We start from the raw sequence: 16,527 nt of genomic DNA, 5'->3' as shown, positions 1-16,527 counted from the left end.
TTTGCACACGACAGAACAGCACATAAGTACGTGGCAACGAAACACTCAGAGCAACCACTAAAACCTGCATCATGAGATAAACCCCCAAAACACTACAATTTAGAGAAAGCCAAGTTCTGAAAAACTTTCGACTAACCACAGAAAGGCAGGAAGAAGAAAACAGATCACAGGAAAAAACAGAAAAAACAAAAAGAATGAACAAATAAAAATGGCAGAGTAAAGTCCTAATGTAGTAAAAAGGGTATTAAATATGAACAGCCCAAGGCTCCGACTCCAAGACAGCACAGCAATGGATTGGACAATGTCGCCCAGCGACTGTCAGCCAGCAGCTCACTGCAGACACCCAGGAGGGGCAGGGGAGGGCAGAGGATGCTGCCCAACGGTCTCCCCTGGGATGCAGGGAGCTGCACAGGCATCAGGAGGCCGGCGGGACACTGCAGTTCAGTGAGCACATCCCCAAGGGCCTGTCTGTGCTCAGGGCTCGGTGCCCAGGAGCAGTGTTCAGGCAGGGCCTCAGGCGGTGACTGGGCCATGAGAGCCAGGACGCACCCGCCAGATGGGAGAGTGACATAAACTCAGTGACCACACGAACGCTGGACAGCATGTGCAGACCGGCTATCGGGCACGGAGAGTGAGAATACCCAAAGGCACACAGATGCCAGCACACCGACACGCACGTCACGACCTGGGCACATCCCAGTCCTCACGGGTGGGGGCTCGGTGCGTCCCCGGAAGCTGCTCTGCTCAGCCACATGACAGAAACACCCACATGCAAGCCAGGGCCCTTGGAGAAGCCCGTTCAGCTGCGCAGAGGGCTCCACTCTCGGGAAGAGTAGGCATCATGGCTGGCCCCACAGAGGGACTCTGCCCCGGGCTGTGCAGTCTTGAGGATGTGCCATGTGTCCTGCTACCTCTGTCACCACTGGGGCACTTAGGAGGGCATAGGATCCCTGCGGTTACTCTTTATAGCTGCCCCTGGACCCTAGATAAAATGCTTCTTAAAAATGTCACCCGCTCTGAAGAGGCCTCTAGTTCAGACAAAAACAAGCTACAAACATCTCTTTCTGCAGATGTCAGCTGCAGAAGGGGGTCCTGTGCCAGTCCCGCCTTTCATCCACAAGCACGGCCCCTGGCCTAAGGCCCCACCCCAGAGCCATACGAGCCCCACGCTCACACCCCGCTGCGCCATCCTCCTGTTCCCTAAAGCCCCACCCCTGCTCCCTGAGGCCCCGCCCTCACTCGAGACCCCGCCTCTCGCCTCACCTCACGGAAGCCCTGCTCAAAGTGGCGCAGACACAGGCACTGCTGCAGCTTCTGCTGGTGCTTTGCCCAGAACTCATCGAAGGCAGCCTCGGTCTCGTGCAGCTGGGCCAGGAGCCTGGGAAGGGAGTGGGCACAGGTGAGGATCGTCACCCTGATCCTCGGGCTGTTGAGGTGGGGGCAGGTCAGCAGAGTGGGACACCCTCCTCACCTCAGAGCAGGGGCACCTGGCCAGACCAGGTCAGGCTCGAGTCACCCATAGCTCAGGGGCAGGGGCCGTGGGGCACCCTCAGCTCTGACTCAGGGTGAGGGGCAGCAGCCTCCAACGCCTGCTCCAGCCCAACACGCGGTAGGCCTCTCTGACTGCTGAACTTGACAGGTGGGGAAACTGAGCCTCAGGTGGTTGGCGTGGTGCCCCAAGGATCTTGGCACCCCACCCGGTGGGAGCCCTCTGTGTCCTGACCCAGTGCCCATGCTGTGCGGTGAGGACCCAGCTGGCATGGCTCACCTCTGCACTGTGGCCTGGCTGTCCAGCTGGTCCTGGTTCACACCCTGCACAGTGCCCTCTGCTGGTGGCTCCTGGAGGCTCTCGAGGATGCCCCGCCCCTCCCGGAGTGCCAGCCGAAGATCCTCCTGTGGAGAAATCACAGCCTTGCACCCCTGTCCACATGGGCACATGCTCAGACCTTGGGCCATCATGCACCATCTCTTCCGTGTGACTGTGCCCACATTGCCCCACCCTGGAGAGGGAGGTGTCGGTGGCTCACTCCTGCTTGCACCAGGGCAGAGCTAGGGTTACAGGTCACCTGGGCATCAGGGCGAGGTAAAAACGTAACCAGAAACCAGCCTTTTTAACCCCCATCTCTCTTCCAAGCTGGGCTGTGCAGGCAAAAGCCTGACTATGGGAACAAGAGTGTGGCTAGCAGAATCCTCGGGACGCTTGGCGGGCTGTGGCAGCTTATTTACCCCAGAAAGCAAGTAGCGAGCGCAGTGTGTATTTTAGGCTGTGATTCACCACCACTTCCCTGCCTGCAGGTGAGGGCAGCGGGGATCCTGCCTCCTTCACTCTCCAGCCACTGAGCACCACTCACGGAGGGTGGCCCCTGACCAGCTGGCTCGGACTGGAGTTATGGCTATGCTGGAGGAAAGGCCACTGTGGCTGTGACGCTGCAGGGTTCACAGGGTCACCGGGGCATCTGGGAAGCTCCTACACAGGATGGAAGAGCCGTGCTCTCGCTGCAGCCCCCGGGAGTCGCGCGTACCTTGGCTTTGTCCTTCTTCTCCGTGTGCACGCTCAGCACTGAGCTGGTGGACGGGACGTCGTTGGGCAGCTCCGTCTCCGCCAGCTCAGTCCCGAAGGACTGCAGCATCTGGGCCGTCTGCTTCACCATGAGGGCAAAGCTTTCGATTGCCTGGAAAGGAGCATGCTGGTTGCTGGCTGCACAAGTGCACACGGCCTCCTGAAAGCAGACACCGAGCTCTGCCTGCCTCAGAGAAGGAGCAGCCTGGAGCCGCTGTGCCCTGTGCAAGTGACCCCGGCCCAGCTCCGACTCTCGAGCACCCCCAGACCTACCAGGCAGGCCCTGCGGATGGCCCCATCTCCTAGAGTCATGCTGGCCCTCCAGCGTCTGTCGCCCTCCACACTAAGTGTGTGTTTGTGTTGAAACCACAACAGCACACGGTTGTGCGTTTTCTTGTCTCCAGGCCCAGAGCAAACCACTCCCGAACTTATTACTCATGTTATTCTTCAGATGACTAAGGTCTGCTGAGACCATCTCCTCATTCCTGGGGAGGGAGACTTGCACTGCTGGGATCATTTTTGGAGAAGACTGTGTCGTGGTGCAGAAGCAGCCTGGCTGGGTTAACCGTGAAGAGGACGCAGGCTGCAGGGCATGGGGACAGACTCACCGTGCGGTGGCACAGCCAGCGAGAGTGGCAGTAGTCCAGGGTACCCCCGAGGTCCTCGGTCAGCTGTGATTTGTCGATGTAGCCATGCAGTTCTGGCACTGAGCTCAGCATTATGACCTGGGGAGAACAAAGCCCAGTCAGCAGAGCAGGTGTGGAGGAGCCGGGCAGGGGTGGTGACTGGGCGTCAGACTCGAGTGGACCTGGGTTTAAGTCCAGCTGTAACCTCCCTGACTTTGCAGGTGCTTATTCTCTCCGTGCCTCCATTTCCTCATCTGTAAAATGGGCATGTTGTGAAGAATCCTACCTACTCACAGTGGAGGGCCCATGGTGGTTTGGGGACACATGCGGGCCTCAGTAGAGGAGCTCGCATGCAGCCAATGGGACCTCTGACACCGAGTGCGCAACCCCACCTCCCGAGGGGGCAGCCTACAGACTCCAGAGTGCTGGGATCCCAAACATGCCGTCCCCAGTTCAGGATCTGCTCGGCACACAAAGCTTCCTGCCCTGAAGCGTCTCTTCCTCCTGCTCTCCTGCCTGAGGCCATTCCAGCCTGAGTTTTAGGCTAAAACTTAGCCTCTGCTCTGTGAGCTGTCAGGCAGATCCAGCAGAGCAGAGCAGAGCAGAGCAGGTCCGCAGGGCTGGGCTGGCTGTTACTCGATGCCACTCCATGAATTATTAAACCCTGGATTAGTCGAGGGTGGTGCTCAGCTGAGCGCATGGGACCTGGTGACCCTGCCAGCATGCATGGCTGTCACCAGCACCGGCCAAGCACACTGGCCACTGTAACGTGACAGCTTACCCCTCGAGTCCCGGCAGACTACAGTGTGCTCTGCTCCAACGCAACTCCGCTCCACGGCCCACAGCCCTGGCCCTGCCAGGACCCAAGGCCGAGTCACCATTCGAGGTCCTGAGAGCCCCACGTGGCTCCAGGCGTGCTCGGGGCTTCTCCACTCCTGTGCTGTGCATGCTAACAGCCTGTCCTCCAGACAACCCTGTGGCAGTTGCCAGTTGTCTGCGGGTCAGTGAGCTGGCGGTGCGTGGTGGGTTCTGCCCTAATGACTACACTCCGCAGCGGAGACGTGTGCGGGCACATCCCACCCTCGTTCTCAACCGCCTCCACATCTCCTGGTGCCCTTCCCTTTTGCCGAAGATCTGTCTCCCTGTCTCCTAGCATCTTCCATGACTTTGCTCTTGAATTTACGTACATGTTGGGCTTCTCACGTAAGAGAAACCATGATGTATGTAAGCTCATGTGTCTGATTTATGTCACTTAGCATCATGGTCTCTAAGTGCATCACCAAATGCCTCAAGCTTATCTTTTTTATGGCTGAGCAGAGCTCCATTGTGTGGAAACACCACACTTTCTTTATCCGTTCATCTGTGGATGGACATCTGAGCTGCCTCCCAGATGCAGCTAATGTGAGCAGTGCTGCCGTAAACACAGGTGCATGGGTCACGGTAACATGATGAATTTAACTCTCTGGGGAAGGTGCCTCGGTGAGGAATATTTGCTGGCTGACGCCGCTGTGCCGTTCTGCACTGAGACTGCACTGAGCGTCGTCCTGTGTGGGCTGCTGCTAGGGGGGCTTGTGGGCTCGTCAGTGCCACTCTAAGCATGAGGCCATGGGACACACCACTGCCCAACGGGCTGCAGAGCACAGTGCCCACTTCGCTGGACGGAGTCACCGCCTAGACACAGGTGCTCTGGGGCACTGGGGAGCAGGGCATCCCACAGACCTGAGAGAGAGCCTGTCACCCTACGGGCTACCAGGGTGGCTCCAGACAGAGAGCCCACAGGTGCCTCCCGGCGGCCTCACCAAGCAGAATGTCCTGCTGCTGCGTCACTACTTGCACGCCCAGCCTCCAAGTCACAACCATTCTGGGGCATGTGGGTGCTACGGAGGTGGCAGGGCCTTCTCAGACAAAACAGGTGGGCAGGGCCATTGAGGCAGGACAAGTGGGACAGCCCAACACCGGGGAGCCGCTGTGCTCAAGTCAGGGCTCTCGCTTGCAGGGGCACAGGGCAGGGATGGGGCTTCACGTGGGGCAGAAAAGCGGGCATTTGCCACCAGGACCCCGGAACAGTAGGCAGTCACCTGCGCCCAGGTCCTTCTGCTTCCCTGAGGAGATGGGGGCACTGCTAGGGAGCCCCACAGCTAGCTCTGTCCCTGCTTGCTGTTCCCTATGTGAGAGGGACGAGCACCCAGGGCCACTATGGGAGCCACCACAGAGGTGGGACCAGGCATCGCTGTCTCCTGAGTTACAGCGGCCTTTGGGGGCTTTAGAGGCTTTGTTCTTTAGGGGACAAGAGAGCACGCTACAGTGCAGTGATGCACCCAAAGTGGGCGGGGGGGTGGCCCAGGCGTCTTCTACAGGCCCAGGGACACCTGCCCCAAGGCGTGGGGACATCTGTGACTCACAGTCCGACAGGACAGGGTCTCCGTGGCACACGTGCACTGTCTGCTGGGGGCACGGGGACAGGGGTGGGGGTGGACCACGCCCTGCAGGGTTTGATTTTGGCTATAGCCCGAGGCCGACTGAGGGGTCCAGGAGGCGCCTGATCCAGCCCGGCCTGCAGCACAGGGCATACTCACCGGCACCTTCATCTTAAAGTCATCTCTGTTGAACCTGAAGGCAATGTCTGACAGGGTCCTCTGGAAGAATCCTGTCGGGCGAAGGACGAGGACCAGCTGCAGGTTTGCCGGGAAAGATGCCTGGGAGAAAGAGGGTGTGGTGTCCTCGGGGGCAGGTGAGGCCTGGGTTGCTTTGGCAGTGCCTCAAGGCCTGCTGTCTCCAAGCCTTGAGGCAGAGGCTCGGGTGGACTGCGCCCCTCAAGCTTGTCTGTGCAAGTTCCCTGCACTCACAGGGGACCTCGGTGGGGACAGGGCCTGCACAGGGCAGCTGTGGGCAACGATGTGGCCCTGCCGATGACTTCCTCATGTGGAGGGGACTCTGGACCCTGGTGTGCACAGCAGGACGTCACATAAAGATGAGGCAGACAGCGGCGACACTTCCACGGAGCACCAGGTACCCAGAGCACTCATCATAGACTCGGGGACAACTCTGTCACTCCTAGGTTCAGGCTCCAGAATGGAACAGAGCACCCAGATCCCATCTGTCTGAACCACCCAGTGTGCAGGCCCTTGTCAGAGGAAGTGACGTACTTGTCAAAAACAGCAACCTAGACATGTGCATGTGGACCTGAAGTTGCTCAGGGCGACCAGGGGAGCCCCACACCTTGCACAGCTGGTGACAATGGTCGCCATGCTCCAGCAGGCTGCCTGGAGGTGAAAGCGAACTACGCTTTCCCAACTCTGCGGTTTTACCACCTGGTGAGCCCAGCACTCAGGGCTGCGTACAGGGGTCGTCACATGTCACAGACCAGCTTCTGGGTCAGGCAGTGCTGCAGCCTGTGGGACAAAGCCAGGCCCTTACCCGTAAAGCGAGGCATGGACACCAGCTCTCTGGCAGGGCAGGCAGCCTCGGGCACCCTCTGGACCACCAGAGGGGGGACATGGGCACACTCCTCCGTCCCAGCCCTCTGCTTTAAGATTTCCATTTTGTAAGTTATGCAATATTCATATTGAGCAGGATAATTGCAAGATCGCAGCCAAGTGAGGAGGCTTAGTGTACAGAAACACATAGGATGTAAACAACAGCAAGTTAAGTTCTCTCTGGTTTGGAGCCAACTTTTTGTGGGAGTGATACTGGGGATTAATCCCAGGGCCTTCATTCACCCTGAGCTGCGTCCTCAGTCCCTTTTAAATCTTTTAAAATTGTGAGAGAGGGTCTTGCTAAATCACTAAGTTGCCAGGCTGGGCTGGAACTTAACGATCCTTCTGCTTCAGCATCCCAGAACCCAGGGATTAGAGGTGTGTGCCATCACGCATGGCACCTCACTCTGGACTCAACCTTTTGTATTAAAAGCTGAGGAAAGTTCTGAAATAATAACTTTAACTAAAAAATAGAGATGAGCAGATGGAAGGTTGGAATGGAGGGTACAAACAATGTCCTTCTGTAAATTAATCGAGTGACCCTAAAACAGCAGTAGGTTTCTATCCCACACGAAAGCCATCCCGCCTACTTCCTGGGCTGATGCGGATGGCCTCAGGAGCAGGAATAGGGGTGATGACCCAACAGAGTTGGGAGGCAGAAACAGGCGCTGACTGGCTCTCTGTGGATATTCTTAGACACTTGGTGGGAAATCACAACGTCAGGTGAGGCCGAGAGCACCTCAGAAACCACAGAGCCAGGGCACGAAGACTGAGGCCCCCAGCCACGCACTGCAGCCAGCCTGCCCTTGCCAATTCATCATCTCAAACAGCAGCCGAGAGCTGGCCAGGCAGATGTGCCTGACAGCTGCCCACGAACGTGCAGGTGACACTGAAATGCACTTGGGCCCTTGTGCCTCGGCATTAGACGAAGAGACCTGAGTCTGCACTACAGATGCTCAAGCGGGCAGGCAGAGGGCAGGGACTGCACAGCCCACACACGCTGGCTCCCGGGGACGCAGGCCGCACCACCCGGACATCGCATGGCACATCCTCCTGTGCTTCTTGGTAACGAGTCTCGGGGGGATGCGGTACATGTGAAAGCCTTCTACCTCCCCCGGGTGACAGTGAGGCTGGGGGTCCAGGAGCCCCCGCTGCCAGGGAACAGCCAGCTCTCCTACCCTGGATGACCCCCGCACGCCGCCCTCAAGGGCTGGGCTCACCTCCCCAGGCCTAGGCTGCATGACCCCCGAGTCATCCAGAGCTCCTCTCTTCCTTGTGAGGTGTGCATTTCTGTAGGGTCAAGGCAACGCCTTTCTCTCCGCAGGAGGACAGGGAGTGCTGAGTGGGAGGGAGCAGTGGCCACAGGCAGGCACGGACCACAGGCCACAGACACAGCCACGTGGGGGCCAACGCCGCCCCATGGGTCAGGCGAAACCGATCCACGGACACTCAGCCCACCCAAGGCCACCCCAGGCACCATCTTGGAGGATCTGGTAATGACAGAGGAGAGGACCCAGAACACAGGGTCCTCAGATGACCAGCAGGGACAGGTGTGAGGAGCCAGTGGGACAGAGCTGCAGGAGACCAACTTCAGGTCTCCACAGACCGCAACAACGAAGTGGACCAGAGACGGACGAGGGGACAGTGGGTGCCACGCATCACCCTTAGTCGGGTGTGGGTTTTAGCAGAAGATCAAACAGGCACAAGGGTGTGGAAGGCTGGTTATGCACCATTCACTGGACAGAGGTGTTGCTCCAGAACCGACATCCTGAGTGTGGACAGGGCCACCCTGCAGCTCTGTCCTGAGGACACAGGTGTGGCCACACAGGCGGCTCTGTCCACAGGGCACACCTAAGCTGTAGGGGGTCTGTGCCTGTGCCAGCGGACAGCTTGTGTGTGTGCGTGTGTGTCAGAGTGTGTGGCTGTGCATGTGTGTCTCTATGCATGTGTGCAGGTGTTTCTGTGTCTCTGCACGAGTGGGGTGTGTCTGCCTGTCACGCCCGTGGCTGTGTAAGGAGGCACTGTGCCCTCTACACCCTCGAGACAGGTCTGAGGCTCTCTGGGATGAAGCACTGCGGGGACAGAGGCACTGACCCATGGGCCTCTCTTCTCTGCTAGAGGCCTCTTCCCCCTCCTGATCCATGTTCAGCCGCAGGACACAGGTGTCCTGTTCATGTGTAGGAGCCCTACGCACCCAGGAAGTGGGCTGAGGGATGAGGTCCTGCTGCATGGAGGGCGTGGTCCACAGGGGCTGACAGAGCCAGAGCCTCCAGGCCCACACCCCGCCCACGCTGTGTGCCCACGCACTCCACCGGCACCTGGGGATATGCAGCACAGCACTGCGCAGGCGAGGAGCAGGCGGCCTGGGGCTGCATCGCCCACACCTCGGGGGTCACGGTCCTGCAGGAGGGGAGTGGGGCCCGAGCGGCCCTGAGATCCCCGCCCCTGACTGCTGAGACTGCGACGGACACTGTGTAGAAGCTTCATTTAGTGAGGAACAGGAAGGGATAATGCTGTGTCAGGCTCGATCTGGTGTGGCATGGTGAGTGAATATGCCCTTTAATTCCAAGCTACAGTTTGACAAGATATGAAAAACCACAACAAAACAGGCAGCCGTTGCTCTCTCTGCCTGAAAAGCCATGCTATCTGGGACGTAGAGCGCAGGACGGGATGTTCCCAACACAAGGTAACAACTACGAAGTACAGCGTCTTCTCCATGCCGAGTCACCTGAAAATATCCACACACCCGCCTTGACCGCTGCATGGACCCCGAGCACACATATTCGCTCTGACCCCTACACGTGCCAGGCGTGCCAGACCGCTCCCGATGCCCTATAAAGCTTCCTGCCTTTTCTGTGTTCAGGGCTGGAAGCCTCTCGCTTGCTGTCTGCCCACCTCCGCCCAGGTGAATAAAGTCTGTACCTCTTTGCCCTCACTGGTCTGTTCGGGTGGTCTCATCCATCCACGCCGTTTGTTGTAGTTTGCAGGGAGGACAGTCCTCTTAACAGGCCTCTGACCCTTTCCTCTGGAATATTCTGCAGGGACAAGCTCACCACTGCCCGGAGCACTGGGTCCTGCGGTGGGACAAGAGCTGGGTTCTGGGGACAGGGACGTCTAGGTGACTGCTCCCAGCTGTCCTCACCCATCACAAGGTCCCTGTCCCTGTGGTCCCAGCTGGCTGCCCACACTGTGGGGTCCCCACCCCTCAGACCGCAGTTCCACCTATTTAGTGAGGGCCATGACTGCACGGCCACTGTCCTGTGGCCTGGGCCCTGCTGCCTGGTCTGTGAGAGGCGCCTCTCTGGCCTGAGCCTCACCACTCAGCCCCTCACTGGGACAACGCTGACTCCACTGAGAAGCTCTCCAGTGTTGGGTAGCTCTCCCTGCCCTGCAGCCTGCTCCTCCCTGAACCCAGGACCCCACAGGGCCAGGGTACAGCAGCAGGGCTGGGTGCAGAGGTGCTCTGACACAGACCTTGGGCTGGAGGCTCTGCAGTGCTTGGTTTGGATCTCTCCCGCTGGCAGAGACTGCAGCTGCACAGGGCCACCCTGCTTGCCCACACCGACCCAGCGGTACTCTCAAACTGCTCTGAGCTCAGTTTCCTTGCAGGAACATCCCAGGACATGGGCTCCATTTGAATGAGACCAGCCCTAATCGTCGACACATACTCCACATGTGCTCACACACACCGGGATGGAGCCGGGGTTAGGTTTTGCAGTAGCAGCTATCGGCGTACACTCAGCTATTCTGAAAACACACACCCGTTTAGGCACCCAAACGCCGAACCCAGCCTGTGACTGAGAGAGGGAGCCTGGATCCTGCATTTGGCCTCACTGTCACCAACTGCGCTTGCTGGATGTGACAAGGGACCTGTTTGGGGAGACACTTCCCGCGCCAACGCTTGGTTGCAATCAACTGAACTCTACTCTGGACCTGCACAGGGTGCCTTAATTCAGGAACACGGGACTCTGGCTCTTGCCACCTCTTATTTTTCTACTGATAGCCAAGCTGAAGGCACCAGCAAAGAAAAAACGAACTCCTGGGGGCAGCTGAGTGCAGCAGCCAGCATGCACAGTGGCTAAGAATAGCCCGCAGTCTGGGGCATTACGTAAGTGTGGTCTCACAGGAGGCCAGGCAGTGGCAGAGAGCGAGAAGCCCCCAGTCCTGCCTCTGCAGTGCCAGCTTCCGGCTGGACACCCCAGTGCAGCCCCCAGGCACAGGCTGCAGCCCACACCAGAGGGCGAAGTGCGGTGCCCTTCTGGCCATGGGCAGCGTGTGTGGACAGAATCTGGATATCCTCCCTGCCCTCCCTGCAGAGCCTCATAGCCACCCACGCTCTCCTTGATTGCAGGTGACTGGACTGTCCTCCACCCTGCTCCCTTTCCTGGGCCTTACTTGGCTTTTCCCCAATATAGCAGCACCAGAGTCCCGAGGTCTCCTGCTCGACCCTCTGCCCGGTGCTATTGAGGCACCAGGCTTCTCTCGGGGCCCCAGCCACTTGGAGGGGCTCTGGTACGGCACAGCAGTGGGCCTGGCTCTCGGGGTCTTGCCCCAACCCTGACTAGGACGCACAGACTCCCAAATGCTGCCTGTGCCCGGCCACCACCCTCAAGGGCCTTGCTGCTCCCGGCCGGTTGGGCCTCCTGCTCACACCCAGGTCTGCACAGTGCCGGGCATTGGCACCCAGAGCATGTGGGATACACATCAGAAAATCCCAAGAGTGGGAAAGCACCGAGTCCAAGGCAACTGGGACAGCTGGAGGGACAGATGCTAAGCTCTGCTTTTCTAAACCGCTCATGGATTCAAGATTCACGAAAAACTCAGATGCTGATTTTTCAGTGATGATTTCCACATAATGAAACTTTAAAGTTCACGGTACTTGCTTCAGAAATGCCTGATTCTGAACGTTACAGAGGATGAAACCACACTTTCACTGGACTTGGACTGCTGTAGGCTGCCTGGCGGCCTGGGGCAGTCTCACCAGGACCACTTCCAGCTTTGGCAAGAAATAACTGCATTTCTTAAAAAGCAGCTTTGTGTCCAGGGACCTCCATCACCTAAGGCAGGAGCGAAGTGTGTAGCGCTGGTACCGTGGCACATGTGGTATGTGTGACCTAGGTTCCATGCTCAGGTAGCCAAGAGTGCAGTTAGGACCCAAGGCAGGGGGGCACTGGGCAGGAGTGTGTGAATGTGAGTCAGCATGTGTGGAACCCACAGGTGGCTGGAGGGTCACTGCAGGTAGAGGGCCTGACCCCAGGGGGAGCGGACGCCAGCAGTCCTGACCAGGGATCCAGGACCATGGTTCCTCACACTGGTAGTTGACAGGGGCACTGGGTTGGTCGGGATGCTGCTGCTGTCACGCACGTCACACCCATGCAGCCTCCTGTGGAGTGACGCACACCTGCCAGGGACCTTGTTGTATCCACCAGGACTGACTGCATCACAGAGGCACCTGCGAGGGCATGGTGCCCACACCAGCTTCCTCCAAGTGGGTCCCATATGCGCCTGCATCAGAGCCATGTGCTGGGGACCTACACGTGCAGTGGGACTGGGGACACGGAGAGCTGGCTGATCACAGCACTGTGCAGATGCTGCGGACACAGGCCAGAGGCTGACTGTACAAGGCCCCCGTGTCTCATGGGACAGCTCATGCGACCGTGCCTTCCAGGAACCGAGGGTGAAGGGAGCGCGTGCCAGGTGGGGACAGGGACAGGCGTTGATGGGCTCAGCCGTGAGATATGAGCTCTGGCAAAGAGGACACGTGATGGCACCTCCTGGGAGCCTGGACCTGGGCACAGCCCTGAGAAGCAGGGGACCCACACGCTGCAGAATGGTGACCCTCATGGGAGTCAGTTGTCCAGTCACTGAGCTGCCACAGCCAGGGTTCCCTCCTGGCAGACAACCCAACTCCTGGTCCCTCCCAGGCTGGGAGCTGATGGAAGGGGAGAGAGCGTGGGTGTTGGGACATACACACGCCTCCGCGGTGGGAGGAGTGCGCACCTCCAAGATGAGCCTGGGGCTTCCTGGCCCTCGCCCTCACCCCTGGGATGATGGCTATGAGTTAAAAACACCAGCGCCCGAGGCTGCCGCAGAAAGAGCACAGAAGCCAGCTGTGAGCTTCGTGGGAGAGAGGCAGCTGGAAATGCAGGTCCCCAGGTGCCTGAAGGGGATGCTAAGGAAGGTGAAGGAAAAATAGCTGGGTAGGAAAGGAAGGGGTTGCTTAGAAAAGCTGTTCCCTATAATTTCCAAACCCTAGCCTGAAGGCGGCTTACGCTCATCGTCCTACCTGTTCAGAACTTTGTGCTGATTTCAGAGCAAGTGCAATCACAGCAGTCTCCAAGAGCAAATCACCCAAGAACACATGCTGCACACATGCACACACGTGTGAACACATGCTGCACACCCACACACCTGTACACACACTGACCGCCCCCTGCAGCCAGCTCTGGCCGAGCCCTCCCGTGGAGCACATTGCCCTGGGAGTGGGGCAGGGAGGCACAACACTCACAGCTATTCGCAGGACCGAAGCCTTCACGGAGGTCCATTTGTCCTGCCTCCGGTCGATGACCAGGATGAATCCAATGCCAGCATCTTGCAGACTGAAACAGGAGAGACGCTTGCAGTTAGCGTGTGCAGGGTGCGCCTGGCTTCCATTCCCCGTACCATTCTGCACAAGGAACGTGCCTGCCAGGCCAGGCAGCCCCACCCTGTAACGTCCAGGGCCTGCGTCCTCGAAGGAGGGCAGAAATCTCTGGGATGCTGGTGACATTCAGCCTGAGATTGGCTTCATCTACTCAGAGGCCAGCAGTGCCGTCATTCCCCGAGCCTGGGTATCTTATCCAAGACACAGCAGGTCACTTCCTTCCCCTGGAGCTGGCTCCTGCACTCCAAAACAAGGGCCAGGACCTGTACATCACGTCCACCCCAGCGCCTCAGGTCCCCATTTCGTCCGTGTTAGGAAAGCACTCTGGGTGCCAACGCTGCAGGCTTGGGAGTGAGCCCGCTGGGCTCCCACAGGCTCACACGCATCCGTCGGGAGTGTGGTGGGCTCTCGCCCTCTGCAGCAGCGGGATCTGAGTCACAGGGAGCTGTGCTCCCGCATTGTGTAACCAGCCAGGCGGCAGGAGCCTGAGTCACAGTGTGGGCGCAGAGGGCTGCTTCCGCCAGGCTGTTGCATCCAAGTCAATTGTACGATGCCAGCAGCCGCTGCCGCCAACCGATGCCTGGCAGAAGCGAGGAGATGCAGGATGGTGCTGGCGTCACTATTTCCGATCTCTGGGCAGAGCTGAGCTGGCCGTTTCTGGGTCACAGTGAGAATCAGGTTCTGCAGTGCGTTTGACAAGCACCATGCGCCATGAGGGTGAACCATAAACACCTCTGCCTTGGTCTGAGGACGCGACGGCCACCCACAGAGCATGTGTCTGTGCCCTCGGGCAGTGCTCACACCATGTGCAGAGAGGGGCTCCACTTGGGCAGGGGATCTAGTTCAGTGACAGCTAAGCACCACAGGGTAAATGCACATATGAACGCGCGCTTTCATGCAAAGTAGCCCCTCTGCTATTACTGCTCCACATGGGTTTCAGACCCACTGCTGGCAGGCTGGAGAGGAGGAGCCAGAGAAGAGGCCCATGTTCGCCTGGGCCTGGCGCTGCAGGTGCCCAGCCCCTCTCTGGCAGCCCTGAGCAGGGTTTCGCTGAAGCTTCCCTATCTCGAGACAGCAATGGGTGAATCCCACCCTGCTGCTCAGCCCGGACACAGTGGGGAGGAGGTGGCATCATGCAGCCGCCAGAGGGACAGGTGCTCCGCCAAGGGCCCCAGCTATGCCCTCTGGTGAGTCTGCGTGCAGCTGCAGCGGCGCTGGACTCAGGACGCGGCTTGGCTGACGGAACTGCCTTCCCGTGTATCCCCTTGGGTACCTGCTGGGGCTGCCTTTGTGTAGCCAATTCAGGGCCGGCCCTGACGCTTCCCTTAGTGACAGAGGAGAGCGGGCCTCAGCCAGCAGCCTGCTTTCACCCAAACTGGGGGAGCGAGAAGCCCCCAGGTGGCCCTGCAGGGCTCACTGACAGCAGCTGCAGCAGGGTGTGTGCAGCGAGGGAGGGACACACCCCTCTGCAGTGCCCCATTCAGTCAGTGCCAGCCACCTGGAGCCCTCTGCATTCGAAGGTGGCAGCAGTGTCTTGGCTTGGAGCTCTGGAGCAGTGCAAGATCAGCACTGACACTACTGCTGCTGAGCTTGATTCACAGAGCAGCAAAGCCTGACTCAGTTTCTCCCTCATATTTGGCTCAATAGGTTTGTTGTTTGTTTTGGTACCAGGGATTGAACCCCTGAGCTAAATCCCCGGCTCTCCCGCATATTTGAACGGCTTTGGGTGTGGTAGGCGGCAGCCTCAGACTCCAGTCTCTCCGTACTCTGAGACCCCTAACTATTCTGGCTCAAGGCCCTGGCGAGCTTCCAACCCCACCACTGCACCTCTGTGGCCCACATCTGCCCCCCGCCCCCGGCCCTGGCCCCTGCCCCACAGCCACAGCTCCTGGCCCTGCTCAATGTGAGTCACTCTGGTCACCTTGTGTCTCTGCGCAGCTGCCAGGAGTGCCTTGGCCCCCGCACCCTCGGCCATGCAGCGGTCCCCTCTGAGGGTTCTGACTGGGGTCTTCACTCTCCATACAGAAAACACTTGGGGCTCCAAGTCCCACAACACAGAAGCCTTCACATCATGACGGCCACTGAACCACCAGCGTCACAAAGCGGCGTTTGTTTCTTACAGAAAAGCCAAGTTACCAACAACTCAAATTTGAATGCAGGTAGAACGCAAGGAGGTGGAAGTTAACAAACTCAGAAACCTGCACCAGGAACTCGGCTAAGGGAGCTAGCTGTGCCGTCCCAGGGCAGGAGGGCTCAGCCCGTGAGCTGCCTGCTCTGCTATAGCTGGGGTGGGGCACGGGACGGAGGGCAGGTGGCCTCCTTGTCCTGGGGGCAGATTTTCTGCTCCCTAGTGTGGCTGCGGAGCCCCTGTTCACAAGACTGTGGTGACCCTGTGAGGCCAGGACCTTATTTCGTAGGGGACAGAAAGCATGAGCCGTTGGCCTTGGCCGCTCTGCCGGTGGCACTGAAGGAAATGGTGAGCAGGTGATGAGGAAGGGCCCAGCACTTGTGGCTCCACCCAGAGATGCCCACACAGCCTCTGGAGTGGCCTCAGGAGGGTCTTCCTATGAACTGCTCACCACTGAGCCCAAGACCAGTGAACAAAGCACAGTCTTGGAACGCCAGTGGCTCCTTAAGGCCTGTGGCTCCAGTGGCCCCATGGCCTGCAGTTGGCCCTGGGTGTAGGTGGAGCAGGGCACGGAGCAGCGTGGTCTGCGCCAGTAGGGGTGGATGCTGGGCTCTACCTTTCCCAGGACCCATCCAGCTACCTGTAGCCAGTCCCGGGGTGGGGAGGGCGGGAGGACCTTCTCGTCCTGGGACAGTGGGGGTCAAGCCTCTCTGAGCCCTCTGCAGTGAGCCCTGCACAGAGACCGCTGTCACTGTCCTCACTGCTGGGACACGGTTCTCCATACCCAGACTTAAAGAGGACAGGCTTAATTTGGCTCACTTCACAGTCGGCTCGCTTCAAGGCAGGGCAGCAGGGCACAGGGTCATGGCAGAGAGCTGCTCAGGGCATGGTGGACAGGAAGCAGAGAGAAGGGAGAAGCGGGAGGAGAGGAACCTTCCAGGCCACGCCCCAGGGACCACCTCCTTGACCAGGCTTCTCCTCCCAGCATCACAGCTACAAACTCACAGGGCACTAATCCACTGATGAGCACCACACCCACGATCCAGTCACCTCCCAAGCCTCATGTAGGAGGCATGAGGCTTGGGGAACATATA

At 59.0% G+C, this 16,527-nt stretch overlaps 1 protein-coding gene across 12 annotated transcripts in view; it reads right to left on the bottom strand.

The window, feature by feature from the left end:
* The window catches only part of Mcf2l (MCF.2 cell line derived transforming sequence like), a 74,908-nt gene that overhangs the window by 19,751 nt on the left and 38,630 nt on the right, over positions 1-16,527 (bottom strand). For 11 of the 12 annotated variants that reach the window (XM_010619940.2, XM_033760981.1, XM_010619939.3 and 8 more), the window contains exons 4-9: positions 13,171-13,261; positions 5,763-5,882; positions 3,169-3,285; positions 2,523-2,672; positions 1,769-1,893; positions 1,264-1,378 (exon numbers count right to left, since the gene is read on the bottom strand). In XM_010619940.2, coding sequence (XP_010618242.1) covers positions 1,264-1,378; positions 1,769-1,893; positions 2,523-2,672; positions 3,169-3,285; positions 5,763-5,882; positions 13,171-13,261 — 718 coding nt within the window. Of the gene's footprint in view, positions 1-1,263; positions 1,379-1,768; positions 1,894-2,522; positions 2,673-3,168; positions 3,286-5,762; positions 5,883-13,170; positions 13,262-13,568; positions 13,780-16,527 lie in introns of those variants that run through there. The other variant, XM_010619947.3, reaches the window with a different exon arrangement.

The sequence above is a fragment of the Fukomys damarensis genome, unplaced genomic scaffold, assembly GCF_012274545.1.
Source record: "Fukomys damarensis isolate Sample0158 unplaced genomic scaffold, DMR_v1.0_HiC HiC_scaffold_6, whole genome shotgun sequence".
NCBI lineage: Eukaryota > Metazoa > Chordata > Mammalia > Rodentia > Bathyergidae > Fukomys > Fukomys damarensis.
The sequence above is the reverse complement of the archived record's forward strand: the minus strand, read 5'-3'. Positions and strand labels throughout refer to the sequence as shown.